Raw genomic sequence first — 17,101 nt, 5'->3', positions numbered from 1 at the left:
ATCTTGTAATTTTTGGTACATAATTTTGCAGAACATAAAGTTTACCAGAAATAACAATGGTGGGACCAAGATGGCAGAGTAGTCAGACTAATCTTGTGGTCCCTTTTACAACAAAGACCTGAAAAAAACAAGTGAATCCATTATATATGACAATCTAGGAGCCCTGAACATCGAAGACAAACTTAAAGAGTTGGACAAAGCAACAGGGGGAGGGAGAGACAGTTCAGAAGAACCAAGGATTTGCCAGACCTGACCTGGTCGGCACACTGCAAGCTGGATCACCAGTGCACACAGGCTGAGGCAAGCAGTAGCGCTCAGGACACGTTTTCCACAATGGGAGGAACCAAGCAGCAGAGAATCTGCACAGGCCTCCAGATGCAGAGGTAAGGGGTAAGTGATGCTGGACCTTCAAAAGTTAAGTACAAGCGTATAACCTACCACACAGGATCAAAAAAAAACCGTCCTCTGAAAAGTACTTCTCTCCCATTCACCCACCCACTACCCACTCTGCTCCTGTCTCGGTGTGGCTTCGACTGCTGAGCCCTCTGAGCTAGAAGGGGGACCTGTCACAAGCCCTGAGCCACTCTCCCAGCTGTGGAGAAGGAAAAAAATGAACATACAAATAACAGAAAGGAAAAAAATAATCTGCCAGCTCCACTAAACTGAGACCTCAGGGCAAGCACAGCTGCTTTGCCTAGGGGCATAAGGAGTCCAGGGACTTTAAATGGATTTCACCCGTCTAGATTTGTGTAGGCCCATTTCAACAGCATAGGCCCTCATTAGCATAGTATAAGAGGGTACATACCTGAAGACTATTTTCAACTGCAACAGCTAAGGGGGAGTGGCAGATCTGTGACATTTGACACCACCCTACCCATTAAGCAGGATCCTCACCTATTCACATCAGGGGCCTAAGGACTGGTGGCTCCATGCACTCCACCAAGCCACCTAAGACAGGGGTCCGAGAATAAGTGGTGCCTCCCAGTCCTTATAGCCAACAGCTCTGGGTCCCCAAAGTCCAGCTCAAAGCCCACCCACCTATACACTCTAGGGAACAGGAATATGCCCTCCACCTACGCACTCGGGAGCAACTGTCAGCCCCCTACCTTGTCCAGCACATAACCCCCTACTGCAGACAGATACCTGTGCCTGCTCCAATCACCCCTATGTACCCCCTGCCCATCTAGGACGGCAGGGGAGAACTGCACCATATGCTTGGTGACCAATGACCTGGACACCTGTGCTGAATCCACACAAGAGAAGAAAACAGATTCCTGGGCTCACAAACCTAGTAGCAGCTCTAACAACCTGGTAACAGGACATGACAGCTTCAAAGACACCAATAATCAAAGCAGCTCATACAACCAGCCTCTTTGGGCATATCAAAACAAAGCAAAACAAGAAGCTATGATACAGTAAGCAAACATAAAATAGATAAATATAATAACTTATTAATGACTCAGAGACAACAGTCAATGTCAAATCACACAGATAAGCAAACCATGATGGCTTCAGCAAACAACCAAAACAAAGAAATAGAAACCCTCCTGGAGGAAGATAAGGTTTGGAATTACTGGAGGTAGAATTCAAAAGATTAATATACAGAGCTCTTCAAGAGATCAGGAAGGCGATCAGACAAAACGCAGACCAAGCCAAGGAACACACACACAAAGTGGTAAAGGAATGTAAGAAGGTTATACAATACCATAATGACAAATTTAATAGGCTGAAAAAATCCAAAGAGAGACAGCAAATAGAAATCCAAAGATTAACAATAAAATTTCAGAATTGGACAACTCAATAGAAAGTAAACTGAGGCAAGGGAAGTCAGAATTAGTGAGATTGGAGATAAAAACTTGACACAAAGTAATTTGAGGAAAAAAAAAAAATTTTTCTTAAAACTGAAGAAACCCTAAGAATAATGTGGGATTCTATCAAGAGGAATAACCTACAAGTGATTGGAGTACCAGAAAGGGGTGAAGGGGAATAACAGAGAATTGTTAAAATTTGTTGGCAGAAAACTTTCCTGATATCGTGAAAAAGGGGACGGTACCCATCCAAGAAGCTCATCAAACCCCACACAGGGTAGATCCCAAAAGAAAGTCACCAAGACATATTATAATCAAACTTGCAAAACAAAAGATAGAGAGAGAATTTTAAGAGTGGCCAGAGATAAACAAAAAGTCATCTACAAAGGAGAGTCAATAAGACTAAGCTCAGACTACTAAGCAGATACCATGCAGGCAAGAAGTCAATGGGATGACATATACAAAGCCTTGAAGGAAAATAATTGGCAGCCAAGAATTATATATCCAACAAAACTGTTCCTCAAATATGATGTTGACATTAGGGCATTTCCAGATTAAAAAAGATAAGGGAATTTATAAAAACCAAACCAAAATTACAAGAAATACTAAAGGAGTCCTCCAGTAAGAGAATCATTAAGATCAGATAACAACCTAAGACTAGAACACAGGACTGAACGACAGGATAGCAACCCAGACAGGGAAGTCACAAAATTAAATCAAAGCTAAAACACTGAAAATAGGGAAACACAGATTTGATATGTAAAAGATGACAACATTAAAACAAAAAAGAGAGACTACGTAATGTAGTCATAGAATTTTCATATGGAGAGGAAGTAAAGGTGATAGCAAGCAACAAAAACTTGGTTTAATCTTAGAAACATAGAAGTAAATTTTAAGGTAACCACAAAGGAAACTAACAAACCTACACATCAAAATAAAAAAAGAAGAAAACATAAAGATTTAGCAAATACAGATCAACAATAATGAAAATACATAAAGAGAAATGACTCAACACAGAAAATTCAGTGGAACAAAGAAACTGTCAAACACACACACACAAAAACATCAAAATGACAGCAGTAAACTCATACCTATCAATAATTACACTGAATGTAAATGGTCTAAATGAACCAATAAAGAGATAGGGAGTGGAAGAATGGATTAAAGAAAAAAAACACAATTCTTCTACATGCCGCCTACAAGAGACACACTTTAGACTCAAAGACACAAACAAACGAAAACTCAAAGGATGGAAAAAAAAATAAGCGAACAGCAATCAAAAAAGAGCAAGAATGGCAGTATTAATCTCTGACAAAATAGACTTTACAGCAGAATTCACCAAAAAGGATAAGTAAGGACACTATATAATTAAAGGGTCAATACACCAGGAGGACTTAACCATAATAAATATTTACGCACCCAACAATGGGCTTCAAAATACATAAGACAAACACTAACAGCACTGAAAAGAGAAATAGTGCCACAATAATAATAGAAGGCTTCAACACACCACTTTTGATGAAGGACAGAACATTCAGAAAGAAGCCTCAAAAAAGACATGAAGATCTAAATGCCACAATCAGTTTACTTGATCTCATAGACATATATAGAACACTCCACCCAACAGCAGCCAAGTATACTTTCTTTTCCAATGCACATGGAACATTCTCTAGAACAGACCACATATTTGGCCACAAAGCAAGCCCTGACAGAATCCAAAACATCGACATATTACACAGCATCTTTCCTGACCATAAAGCCATAAAAGTGGAAATCAATAACAGAAAAAGCAGGGGAAAAAAACCAAATACATGGAAACTGAACAACACCTTACTCAAAAACTACTGGGTTATAAACGAAATCAAGGACAGAATAAAGAAATCCACAGTATCAAATGAGAATGAAAACACATCCTACCAGAACCTTCGGCACACAGCAAAAGCAGTGCTCAGAGGTCACGTTATAGCAATAAATGCATACATCCAAAACAAGGAAAGGGCTAACATCAAACCATTAACTCTACAACTCGCAAATACAAAGAGAGAAGCAAAAGAAACCCTTGGGCACCAGAATAAAGCAAATAAAAATTAGAGCAGAAATAAATGAAACAGAGACTAGAAAAACAATTGAAAGAATTATCAAACCAAAAGCTGGTTCTTTGAAAAGATCAACAATTGGCCAAACTGACAAGAGAAAAACAGGACAGAAAGCAAATAACCCGAATAAGAAATGTGATGGGCAATATCACAACAGACCCAACTGAAATTAAAAGAATCATAACAGAATACTATGAAAAAATTGTATTCCAGCAAATTTGAAAACCTAGAGGAAATGGACAACTTTCTAGAAACATACTACCTAACTAAAGTAACACAAACAGAGGTAGAACAAATAAATCTAAACAAAAGATGAAACTGAAGATGCAATTAAAAAAATTTAAAAAATCCAAACAAAATAAGCCTTGGACCTGAGGGCTTCACTGGAGAATTCTACCAAACTTTCAGAGAAGAGTTAACATCACTACTACTAAAGGTATTTCAGAGCACAGAAAAGGGTGGAATATTCCCAAACACCTTCTGTGAAGCCAGCATAACCCTGATACCAAAACCAGGTAAAGACACCACAATGAAAAAAAAATTACAGACCTATATTCCCCATGAACATAGACACAAAAATCCTAATAAAATTCTAGCCAATAGAATTCAACAACATATCAAAAAAATAGTTCACCATGACCAGGTGGGATTCATACCAGCTATGCAGGGATGGTTCAACATTAGAAAAACAATCAATGTAATCCATCACATAAATAAAACAAAAGAAATGAATCACATGACTTTATCTATTGATGCAGAAAAGGCATTTGACAAAGTTCAACACCCATTTATGATAAAAACTCTCAGCAAAATAGGAATTGAAGGGAAATTCCTCACCATAATAAAGGGCATTTATACAAAGCCAACAGCCAACATCATCCTAAATGGAGAGACTCTGAATGTAGTCCCCTTGAGAATGGGAACCAGACAAGGATGCCCTTTATCACCACTCTTATTCCACATTGTGCTGGAGGTCCTAGCCAGAGCAATAAAGCAAGAAGAAGAAATAAAGGGCATTCAAATTGGTAAAAAAGAAGTAAAAGTATCTCTATTTGCAGATGATATGATCTTATACATGAGATGGAGAAACAAATCACCAACTTCATACGGTAAGGGAAGAGGCCCCAGATAAGTATAGCATTACTGAAGAACAACAAAGTGGAAGGTCTCACACTACCTGATTTTAGAACCTATTATACAACCACAGTAGTGAAAACAGCCTGGTACTGGTATAACAACAGATACATAGGCCAATGGAACACATTTGAGAATCCAGAAGTAAATTCATCCACCTATGAGCAGCTGATATTTAGAAAGGCCCTAAGTGCATTAAACAGGGAAAAGACAGTCTCTTTAACAAATGGTGCTAGCATAACTGGATATCCATTTGCAAAAAAATGAAATAAGACCCAACCCTCACGCCATGCACAAAAACTAACTCAAAATGGATCAAAGATATAAATATAAAAACTAAAACAATAAAGATTATGGAAGAAACAATAGGGACAATGCTAGGAGCCATAATACATGACATAAACAGAATACGAACCATAACTAACAATGCACTAACACCACAAGAGAAACTAGATAACTGGGAGTTCCTAAAAATCAAACATTCATGCTCATCAAAATACTTTACCAAAAGAATAAGAAGATAACCTACAGACTGGGAAAAAAAATTAGGCTCTGACATATCCAACCAGGGTCTAATCTATAAAAAAAAAAAAAAAAAAACTATAAAATCTACAAAATACTGCAAAACCTCAACAACAAAAAGGTCAGTAACCCAATTAAAAAATGGTCAAAGGATATGAACAGGCACTTTACCAAAGAAGACATTCAGGTGACTAACAGATACATAAGGAAATGCTCAAGGTCATTAGCCATTAAAGATATGCAAACCAAACTACAATGAAATACCATCTCACCCCAACAAGGCTGGCATTAATCCAAAAAACATAAAATAATAAATGTTGGAGAGACTGTAGAAAGGCTGAAACATTTATACACTGCTGGTGGGCATGTAAAATGGCATAACCACTTTGGAAATTCATTTGGCCCTTCCTTAAAAAAACTAGAAACAGAAGTACCATACAATCCAGCAATCCCACTCCTTGAAATATATCCTAGAGAAATATATCCTAGGTACACGCACACCCACATTCATTGTAGCACTGTTCACAACAGCAAAAGGATAGAAATAACCTAGGTCTCATCAATGAATGAATGGATAAATAAATTATGGTATATTCACACAATGGAATACTATGAAATGATAAAGAACAACAATCAATCTGTGAAACACCTGACAACATGGATGAATCTGGGACAGATTATGCTGACTGAAATTAGTCAGTAGCAAAACGACAAATATTGTATGAGACCACTGTTATAAGAACTCAAGAAAAGGTTTAAACATAGAAGAAAACGTTCTTTCACGGTTATGAGGGTGCAGAGGGAAGGAGAGAGGAAGTCAATAACTAAATAGTAGACAAGAATTACCTTAGGTGAAGGGAACGACAACACACAATACAGGGGAAGTCAGCACAACTGGACTAAACCAAAAGCTAAGAAGCTTCCTGAACACAACCAAATACTTCGAGGAACAGAGGAGCATGGGCTGGGGTCTGGGGACCACGGTTAAAGGGGACATCTAGGTCAACTCGCATAACAAAGTTTATTAAGAAAACGTACTGCATCCCACATTGGTGAGCAGCATCTGGGGCCTTAAAAACTTGCGAGCAGCCATCTAAGATGCATCAATTAGTCCCAACCTACTTGAAGCAAAGGAGAATGAAGAACACGAAAGACACAAGGAAAATATTAGCCCAAGAAACAAAAGGGCCACATAAAGCAGGGACTCCGTCAGCGTGACAGCAGAAGAACTAGATGGTGCCTGGCTACCACCAATGACCACCCTGATAGGGAACACAACGGAGAGTCCCTGACAGAGCAGAAGAAATGTGGGGTGCTCAAATTCACACAAAAAGACCAGACTTAATGGTCTGACTGAGACTGGAGGAACCCCAGAAGACATGGCCCCTGGACTCTCTGTTAACCCAGAACTAAAACCATTCCTGAAGCCTACTCTTCAGACAAAGATTAGACTGGACTATAAAACATAAAATAATACTTGTGAAGAGTGTGCTTCTTAATTCAAGTAGATACGCAAGACTAAATGGGCAGCTCCTGTCTGGAGGTGTGATACAGCAGAAAGGGACAGAAGCTGGTTGAATGGACACAGGAAACCTGGGGTGGAAAAGGGGAGTGTGCTGTCATATTATAGGGATTGCAACTAGGGTCATATAACAATATGTGTATAAATTTTTGTATGAAAAATTTACTCACAACTTTCACCTAAAGTAAAATAAATAAATAAATAAATAAATAAAACATGCGTATCTCATTATTTCAAAAAAAAAAAAACCATTGCCTTCAAGTCAATTCCAATTTATATTGACCATACAGGACAGAGTAGAAGAGCCCCATAGGGTTTTCAAAGAACAGCTAGTGGGTTTGAACTGCCAACCTTTTAGTTAGCAGCCGGTATATAGGTAAAAGGACTTGATAAATTCTCTGGCTCTATTAGAAAAGTCTGATACTTATTTGTAAACATTAATCTTCATATAGTTGAATACATGAAAAATAATGAGTTTATATTTTAAAAGATAAATACAATATTACAATTAATGTCAACGCTTTCAAAAATACTTACTGAAGACTCCAGTAAGAAAAACTCCTTCTGCTCCAGGGGCCCATTCTTTGCAGTATAAACCACCATCAGCACATGTGTGGACGCCAAATGATTCATAGCCTTTGGAAAACCTATCAATACCACCTTCATTTTCTCCAATTTTGCTCAAAGTCTTGCTAAACTGCTTATACCTTAGAAAAAATGAGAAAGAAAGAAAGTTAGAAAGTTAAATACTGCAGTCTTCGAGTAATTAAGTAGCTGTTTCTTTCTTATTGAGAAGGGACAACAAAAAAGACATCCTTAAAGAGGAATAATATGAATAATTTTATTTGTTTATAAAGGTTACCTGGTAGGTATTCTACCTGACAGTATAAGAAATTCTATCCCAACTAAGCTAAACTAATCCAACTAATATTTTTTTTTTGTAATTTCAAGAATTTTGGTGTAATAGAGGAAATATGATGGTTGTGCTATATCATGTTGTTTTGTTTTGTTTTGTTTAATAAGCTGTACAGTCACATCCATGTCAAGATAATATAATGAAGCAGAATCCCCCCATCTCTCCCCTTTGGCATCTAACAAAATAAAAATAAAATAATAAAAAAACAACAAAAAAAATAAAATTGCCTTATAACAAAGATTGGCAATTTTTTCCTGCAAGGGGCAGGCAGTACATATATTAGGCTTTAGGGCTATATAGTCTTTGTTAATACTCAACTGTACAGCTGCTGGAGCAAGAAAGCAGGCAGAGACAATATGCAAATATATGGGTGTGGCTGTATTCCAACACCACTTTATTCTCAAAAACAGGTGGTTGATCAGATTTGGTCTGTGGGCTGTAGTTGCCTACCCCTGCCCTATAGCAACTAAACATAGAAAGGACATAACCTAATGTCAAACTACTAGTGGCCAGGAGAAGAAACGGAAGAGTCCCAAGCAGAACAGAGAACAGCAGCACATGGCGGCTTCTGACCCGCTCACAAGTCCCCCAGAGTCCATACTTGTACAGCAACAAAACGCTATCGATTTTCATTAACATCCCCACATCCTGAAAGAAGCAAATTAAGGAGAAACTGGGACAATTGAGGAAGTGAACCATGAGGCAGGTGCTCAGAAGCGAAGGTTCTAGAGCTACACGGTGAATTGGGCATTGTCACTAAGCAGACCTGCACTCCCCATACCTTGCAGAGAAAGCAATGCAATTCCCAGAAAGACAGCATGAATTCTGATAAGGGATGTAGAGGAAATATAAACATTTGATAGGGTAATTGATGAAGACCACCCCAGCTGAGCTGAACAGAGAACGACAGCCACTTAACTAAAACTGAATTCCATAAAACAAAAGCTGAGATCTAAACAGTTGACAATATGAGAATATAAGGGGACAGGGAAACTAGATAAATGGAAACAGAACCACCAGAATGGAAATACTGAAGAATGCTCACACATTGTGAAAAACTTAGCCAATGTCACTGAACAATTTGTGTAGAAATTATTGAATGGGAACCTAGACTGCAATGTAAACCTTCACCGAGAACACAATAAAATATTATTTAAAAAATAAAACAAAAGTTGAGAGATTATACCACAAAGCAACAGAATGTGAAGTAACATGACACTACAGATTTAAGGAAACAAATGGAGAAACAAAACATATCATTAGAAATAATAAATAAATCAAAAGGAATAAAATGTCCCAAACCAAAAGCCAAACCCACTGCCATCCAGTCAATTCTGACTCATAGTGACCCTATAGGACAGACTAGAACTGCCCCATATGGTTCCCAGGCTATAAACCTTCACGGAAGCAGACTGCCACATTTTTCTCCCATGGAGCAGTTGATGGGTTCGAACCAATGACCTTTCAGTTAGCAGTCAAGCGCTTTAAACACTACACCACCAGGGCTCCTTAATAAAATGTACATAAAGCAAAAATACAAATTATTAGTTAAATGAATAATTAGAAACTGACATCATTAAATAGGAAAGAAAAAGACAAAGAAATTGAATGCTTTAAAAATAATGAAAGAGATATGAAAAATAGACAAAAATGATCTAAATAAGGATAACCAGTGTCACTGAAGAGCAAAAGGAGATAAAAGGGATATAAAAGATATAAAACTGAAAATGTTTCTAAAGTACAAAATTAAATCTGCATATTAAAAGGAGTATGCTTCAGGAAAATTTAGGGACACAAATACTCCCACTCAACATATCCCATTTTAAGCTACTGAAATGCATATAATAAAGAAATAAGTCTATAGGCATCCAGGTACAAAAATGAAAGGGGTGGGGGTATTTTTTTCTAAAGGAGCTTTACCTTAAAGGCCTAAAGAAAACAAAGCCAAACTAACACAATTCTCAGAAGGAAAAAGTGGTGATCTAAGAATATTATACAAGGCAAGTCCTACTCAAGTCTGAAGGCATTTTTAAAAATACTGTCAAACTTAAAAATAATATGAAGTATATGACACTAACAAACCATTCTTGAAGAAAACTTTTTTCCATAAAAAACTAGCCAATTAAGAGATTAACAAAAACAAACAAGAATGGACAACTGTAGCAGTATGAATGAGCACTGACTTTCTTTACACACAGATCAATCGTTACCAATTGCAGAGCTGTGCAAATGTGATTACAAAAAAAGATTCTTAATGGACAAAGGAGAAATATTATTAAAAAAATAAAGAGATGATCTAAAGCAAAATAAAGTACAAGAGTGTTCAGACTGTCTTATTGTATAGCAGTGAGTCACTCAACACTGAATAAATTTAAGGTTGTCCTATTACATTGTTTAATTTCTTTATTAATCTTAGTTAGGCATGTGAAGAAATAACATCTCTTAGAACAAAAAAACATGTACATGGATTTCAACAATTGCTTTCATTTTACTTTAGTTTATTTTTCTTTGTTTAAAATACACTACATTAGCTAAAGTTAAATTTAACACATTTATTTTGATCATTATCTCATTATAGTTCTACCTTCCAACCTATTTATACATCTATCTACCTATCTTTGTATATAAAAATATCAGGAAGGATCTTCGCCTAATATTGTGAGGATGTTTCCCTAATATCAGTGAGGATTTTTGCATTTTTTTAACAATATCCCTTGAATTGTTCTATTTATGTACTGTTTTAAGAAAAATGATTTTTTTCTAAAACTAAGTTTTACATCATTAAAACAGTTGCATAATTGTACGAAATGTTCATAGGAATTTTACTGGGTATGAAAAACTACATTTACAAAATTTGGGGAATGAAAACCATTTGAAATAGATCTACGGAACCAAACTGCATCCTGAAAGAGTCTTGAGCATATTATGGCGATTACAACACTAAAAGGGCTTTTCAGATCAGTAAAGAAAGTATGGCTTATCCAATAAAGTGTTTGGAACTATAAGTTAATCATGAAAAAGTAGAACTCTAAATCCAAAATGACTTTAGAGAGAACAAAGTCATAAACAAGCAAACAAACAACAAAAAAATGGAACCAAGAGTTCACAGATAAATACAAATTGCAATAAACATGAAAAGATGCTCAACCTCATACATAAGCAAAGAAATGCAAATCTAAACTTTAAAATTCCATTTTCCACCTAAAAGTGTGACAGCGGGGACATGGATGGGTTGGGGGTGGGGAGGCATTCTCAAACACCCTTTAATGGACTATAAATTAGAGAACAATTTGGCATCAGCTATAAAAATTTCAAAATCACATTTTCTTCAACTAAAGAATTCCATTTTTAAAAATGTATCCTGTGGATATTTCACAAAAGAAAGCAAAGACAACTATGTGCACAATGATATTCATTATGGCCTCATTTGTGATAACAAACTATGGAAAATAACCTACCTGTTCAACAATGGAAAATTGGTTGGATAAAATGTGAAAACAAATAACATAAGAGCTATTAAGAAGAATGAGCTACAGCAAAATGTGCTCATAGGTAAAATTCTTCAAGATAGACTAGGAAAAAGGCAAGCTGCAGAACAGTTTCCACAAAGTATCATATTTGTGTTTAAAAATCATTAATATAGCTACAGATGGCAGGTAGATTCATTTCATAGGGCCTGTCCAGGCTTGAGTTCCTCTGCCCTGGGTCAGGCAGAAGGCTTGGACCTCCTAGCACAACCATGGGCACCACCTGCTTCAATGACTTGGAAAGATACCCTACAGAATCTGATCATTGAACTGTAGTGGCATATGGGAGAGAAGTCCTGGTTGCACAGTGGTTAAAGCACTCTGTCACTAACCAAAAAGTCTGCAGTTTGAACCAATAGCTGCTAATGGGAAAACGATGTGACAGTCTGTTTCCCTAAAGATTTACAGTCTTGGGAACCCCATGGGGCAGTTCTACTCTGTCCCATAGGGTCGCTATGAGTTGGAATCGACATGACGACAGTGGGTGGCGTATGGGAGGAGTAGGCATTGGTGGACTTCCCTCTTTTCCATACTGTATGTAACGTACACACACACATACAAATTCATAGGTTTTAAAAATGCAAGTTACGTTTAATCTATTATTTGAAAGAAATTACTTTTCATGAAATGACATAACCCAGTCTCACTGATAGTGCTTATTCGTTTGTTTGTTTTTTTAATTGTGCTTTCAGTGAAAGTTTACAGCTCACATTAGTTTCTCATACAAAAATTTATACACACACTGTTATGTGACCTTACTCGCTCTCTCTACAATGTGACAGCACACTTCTTTCCACCCCGGATTTTCCATGTCCATTCAACCGGCTCCTGTCCCTTTCTGCCTTCTCATCTCGCCTCTGAATAGGAGCTGCCCATTTAGTCTCACGTATCCACTTGAACTAAGAAGGACACTCTTCACGAGTATCATTTTACGTCCAGTCTAATCTTTGTCTGAAGAGGTGGCTTCAGGAATTGTTTAGTTCTAGGTTAACAGACAGTTCAGGGGCCATGTCTTCCGGGGTTCCTCCAATCTCAGTCATTAAGTCTGGTCTTTTCACTAGAATTTGAGTTCTGCACCCCACTTTTCTCCTGCTCCATCAGGGACTCTCTGTTGTGTTCCCTATTGGTGGTAGCTGGGTACCATCTAGTTCCTCTGGCCTCAGACTAATGGAGTCTCTGGTTTATGTGGCTCTTTGACAGTGCTTACTCTTTAAAAAAAAAAAAAGTTGTGTGGCATCGATTCCAGCTCACAGCTACCCTATAGGACAGAGTAGAACTGCCCCATATGGTTTTCGAGGAGAGACTGGTGGATTTGAACTGTGGACCTCTTGGTTAGCAGCTACCAAGGTTCCATGCTTACTCTAGGAGACACAAACTGAACCACCCACAGCAACCAAGCAGGAATCATAAATATGAAGACCTAGCTCCCACATAAGAATCATAACAGTGCAAACCTGATAACAAAAGAATGGCAAATGACATTGGCCTTTGTGTACAGAAAATACTGCTGAAAGATAAGAACTCTGGTGAGATGGAAAAGCCCATCTAAAAGCAACAACCTCTATTTAATAGCTACAGCCCATGGTTACCAAGCATGTTTTGCCAAATTGGGTAATTATTCAGGAACAAAAAGAATTCCAGATTTTTTTATGAGCTCTCTCTAAACACTGGCAATTATTTCAAAATACTTAAAATATGCAGATATCATTCAGTTATAAATTATACAGAAATTTGAATCTATATTAAATGACATAAGAAACAACATACAATAAAATGAACAAATGGTAAAGAAAATCAACAAAAAAAATTGCACTTATATGGGGTTAAAATGATGTATATAATATATACACATATATATAAAGTATATATGTGTATACATATATACTCCATCAATACAAGGACAGCTACTGCTGTTTTTTGTTTATTTGTTTTTTTAAGATACAAACTTACAAAAACAAAATTGCCGTAAAGTCTTATTCTGACTCATAGCAACACTGAAGGACAGGGCTGAACTGCCCCATAGGGCTTCCCAGGCTATAATCTTCACAAATGCAGACTGCTACCATCTTTCTCCCACAGAACTGCCAGTGGGTTTGAACCACCGACCTTTAGATTAGCTGCCGAGCACTTAACTACTATGCCACCAGGGTTCCTTCAGATATAAACTTAATCCAAAAAAAACCAAAACCATTGCCGTCCAGCCAGTTCAGACTTATAACGACCCTGTAGGACAGAATGGAACTCTCCATAGGGTTTCCAAGGAGCACCTGGTGGATTCCAACCGCCTTAGCTCTTAACCACTAGGCCACCACAGTTTCCGATATGAACTTAGGGAGCGTAAATAAATGTGGTAATAATGTTATTGAGAATTTAGTTATAATAAACAATACATTTTTAGATTTATTTGAAGTTTTAAAACCGTTCTTCAGAAGTTTCATAAGTATGTTCAAATGTCTCATTTATTAAAATTTCAATGGAAAGAGGATTATAGCATGATATTACTTTAACTATCTTGACTTCCCTCAAGGTCAGCCCTACAGAGCTTGCGATACAGAAATACACATTCCACTTTGAAATCACTGTGGCTCAAAAAGGAAATTGCCTGAGGATACAGCAATCTCATCATGGCTGTGCCCTCTCCTTCTACAGTCATCTCTCTTAATACTTTGCAATGAATTTACAGGATATCTAAAAACTGGGTCAAATTTTTGTTAACCAAGAATATAAAATGAAGTTATTACAGTAACTAGCATTTTGTCCAGACATAAAGTGCTGTTATAAATATTATCAGATTTGATCTCTATATCTATGTTTTTAATCTCTTTTTTTTTTACAACAAAAAAAATAGAGGCTCAGATAAATATGTAATAATAATAGTAACTCAGTCTCTAAAAACCAACTGTCTAGGTTCAAATCCGAACTCTGTTACATACTGTCTCTGACCTTGAACAGGTCATTTAATTTCCCTTTTCCTTGGTATCATCTGTCACACGGGGGAATCTCAAAGGTTGTAAGGAATCAATGAAATCACAGTGGGAGCCACTCCACAGGGAAGCCAGCAAGGACTCAATATATGTTGGCTACTGTTTTTTCTCTTCACCTCTGTGAGGGCCAATACTATCTTTAACTTTTTAATCAATTTTCTTTTACTTGTATCACTTCTTTTGATTTTAAATGTGTATGTTGGTCACAAGCAAATGTTAAAATTATTTTCCTCAAAGTCCACTGCCATTTTTTCCTGCTATAAAAAATTAAAAATAGAGCATACTTACACATAACACATATTAGGTATTCCATATTGATCTGGATGTATGGATTAAGGAAAGTATAAAAAAAAATTGGAAGAAATTATCAATTGGATTGGTCAGAAAAAAATACATATCTGTAGGGAAGTAGCAGGAGACAGGTGTGGAAATAGAACAGGCTAAAATATTTCTTTCTTGGAAGAAAGTTCACCCTAGATCAGTTATATAGATAGTTCTAATTTCAGACAGGATTGTGAACAAAGGAGATATGTCAGGCGAGACGACTCATCCTACATCAGGAAATGTCTAGGATACAGAATCCATTCTCAAGCACTTCTGAGTGGGACTGAAGCCCAAAGAACCCATGAGAGAAATGCTTTCCTGGTTAGCTAAATTCTCACCAAAATTTTATTTTGTCATCTGCTTCCTGGGAGACACTTAGATTAACGGCAAAAAAAAAAAAGCACAGAAGTGAAAGTTCAAGGGAAATTTTTGATAGCTAAAAAGGGGGGAAATAGTTAAAGGAAGGGAGTATAAAATATTATTAAAGAAAAAAAAATAAGTTCTTAAAGTGTCCTCAAAAAAGACTTCAGGTATCTTCCTCTTTTAAGAGAAAAATACTCAGAATATACAAAATTATCATACATATTAATGTTTTTTTATTAATGTTATCAGATGTAGATGAAGTATTTGAACTTTAAAAAGTGAAGGTTTTACGTTTCTCAAATAAGGGCAAATAAATTCAACAAATTATCCAACCCATTTACTTCAGGATAAGAATATTTATTGTGTGCTAACAATTCTAAGTAAAACAAGATTCTTCCCTTAAGTTCACCATTCCAGTGGAAAAGACTGAATGTTCAAGTAATGACAGAATAGGACTGACATGAGCAAGAGTTAAAAAGAAGAATAAGGAAGACAACAGGAAGAAACCAGTGGTTCTGACCAGGCGGAGAGGAGATTAGAGGCTTAGGAAGTAGCTGGCATTTGAGCTAGACCTTGAAGGATGAGCAGTATTTTGACAGCTGGAAAAAAGACAGAGAAGGGCATTACACGTGTAAAGATTAGGTGGTTCTTGTTGGTATGACGACTGGCTGTGAGTAGCCAGAGCAGGAAGATATTGAAGGAATCTAGTTTCCAATCAGGTTAGAAAAGATAGTTTTCAGTCAGAAAATAAATCAAATAAAAATAAAAAACCTTTACAGAAGAGATAACTGATACGATCAGAAACATGTTTTAAAGGCAGTAGTTTGAAGGATGAATTTTAATAGGCAGTTTCCACAGATAAATGAAGTTATTGTTAAATGGATTGCTAAAAGACAGGGATTTATGAATCCTTTTTTCTTTATGCAAGATCAATCAATGAAAAGAGTGCAAGGAATTGACAGAGTACACACAGTTTCTTATTTGTTTAATGCTATTGTTTATTTTTAAACATTTGAATGTCACTGATAGCCAAACAAATCTATAAATGTTCAAAATGCCATTTAAAATCTCAGTGTCATTTCCAATCTGTATTCAACTTGGCATGCACTCTTGACTTCTTCTATCAGGAAACAGTAGAAACGACAGCAATTAAGAAAAGGTGACAAGTAAGGAGTAGTGAAAATCATTTAATTATTCCACAAACATTACCAAGTACCAACTGTATAATCTACTACTATGCCAGGCACTAAAAACATGGAAATGGAAGACGTTTCTGGGTCTACGCCTTCAAGACATTCTTTGGGATGTGTGGAAGACAGTCAAGCAAAAAGCAAAGAATAGTGAATAAGCATCACGAAGGTATTGATAAAGATTTACAACCAGGGAACAGAGTAGGTAGGATTGCACAAAGACAAGGAAAATTATTGGCTTTGTACACTGATGTATCCCAATCACCGGAAACTGTAGCACATAGTAAGTGCTCAATGAACAAATATTTAGTGTACACTCATTACCTGCCAGACGGCTAGGCAATGGTGATAACATGATGAGAGTCAGGATTAAGATTAGGATTACTGTGCCTGAATTTGAATCCCAATCCTACCTTTTACTAGCTGTCACTAAACCTAAATTTCCTAATCTGAATTGGAAATAATTGAACCTATTTCATAAGATTTCATATGAGATAATATATTTAAAATATATAGTGCAGTACCTAGCCCATAATCTGATGAAATCAGAATAAACACACTATTATGATAATAAATACAATCAATAATATTGTTGAATTCAAATATCAAAAAAACCTGATAAAATACACAGAAACAATAATTCACTGTAATTGTACTATTGTTGTTGCTGTTTGTTGCCATTAAGTTGGCTCTGACTCATGGTGAAGCCATGTAC

The 17,101-nt window shown here is 36.6% G+C and overlaps 1 protein-coding gene across 1 annotated transcript in view; it reads right to left on the bottom strand.

The window, feature by feature from the left end:
• The window catches only part of GBE1 (1,4-alpha-glucan branching enzyme 1), a 307,590-nt gene that overhangs the window by 241,738 nt on the left and 48,751 nt on the right, over nt 1-17,101 (bottom strand). Inside the window, exon 2 of the mRNA XM_023548170.2 lies at nt 7,620-7,789. Coding sequence (XP_023403938.2) covers nt 7,620-7,789 — 170 coding nt within the window. The remainder of the gene's footprint in view (nt 1-7,619; nt 7,790-17,101) is intronic.

This window comes from Loxodonta africana, chromosome 20 (genome assembly GCF_030014295.1).
Source record: "Loxodonta africana isolate mLoxAfr1 chromosome 20, mLoxAfr1.hap2, whole genome shotgun sequence".
NCBI lineage: Eukaryota > Metazoa > Chordata > Mammalia > Proboscidea > Elephantidae > Loxodonta > Loxodonta africana.
Note: the sequence above shows the minus strand (reverse complement) of the source record. Positions and strands in the feature narration are given on the sequence as shown.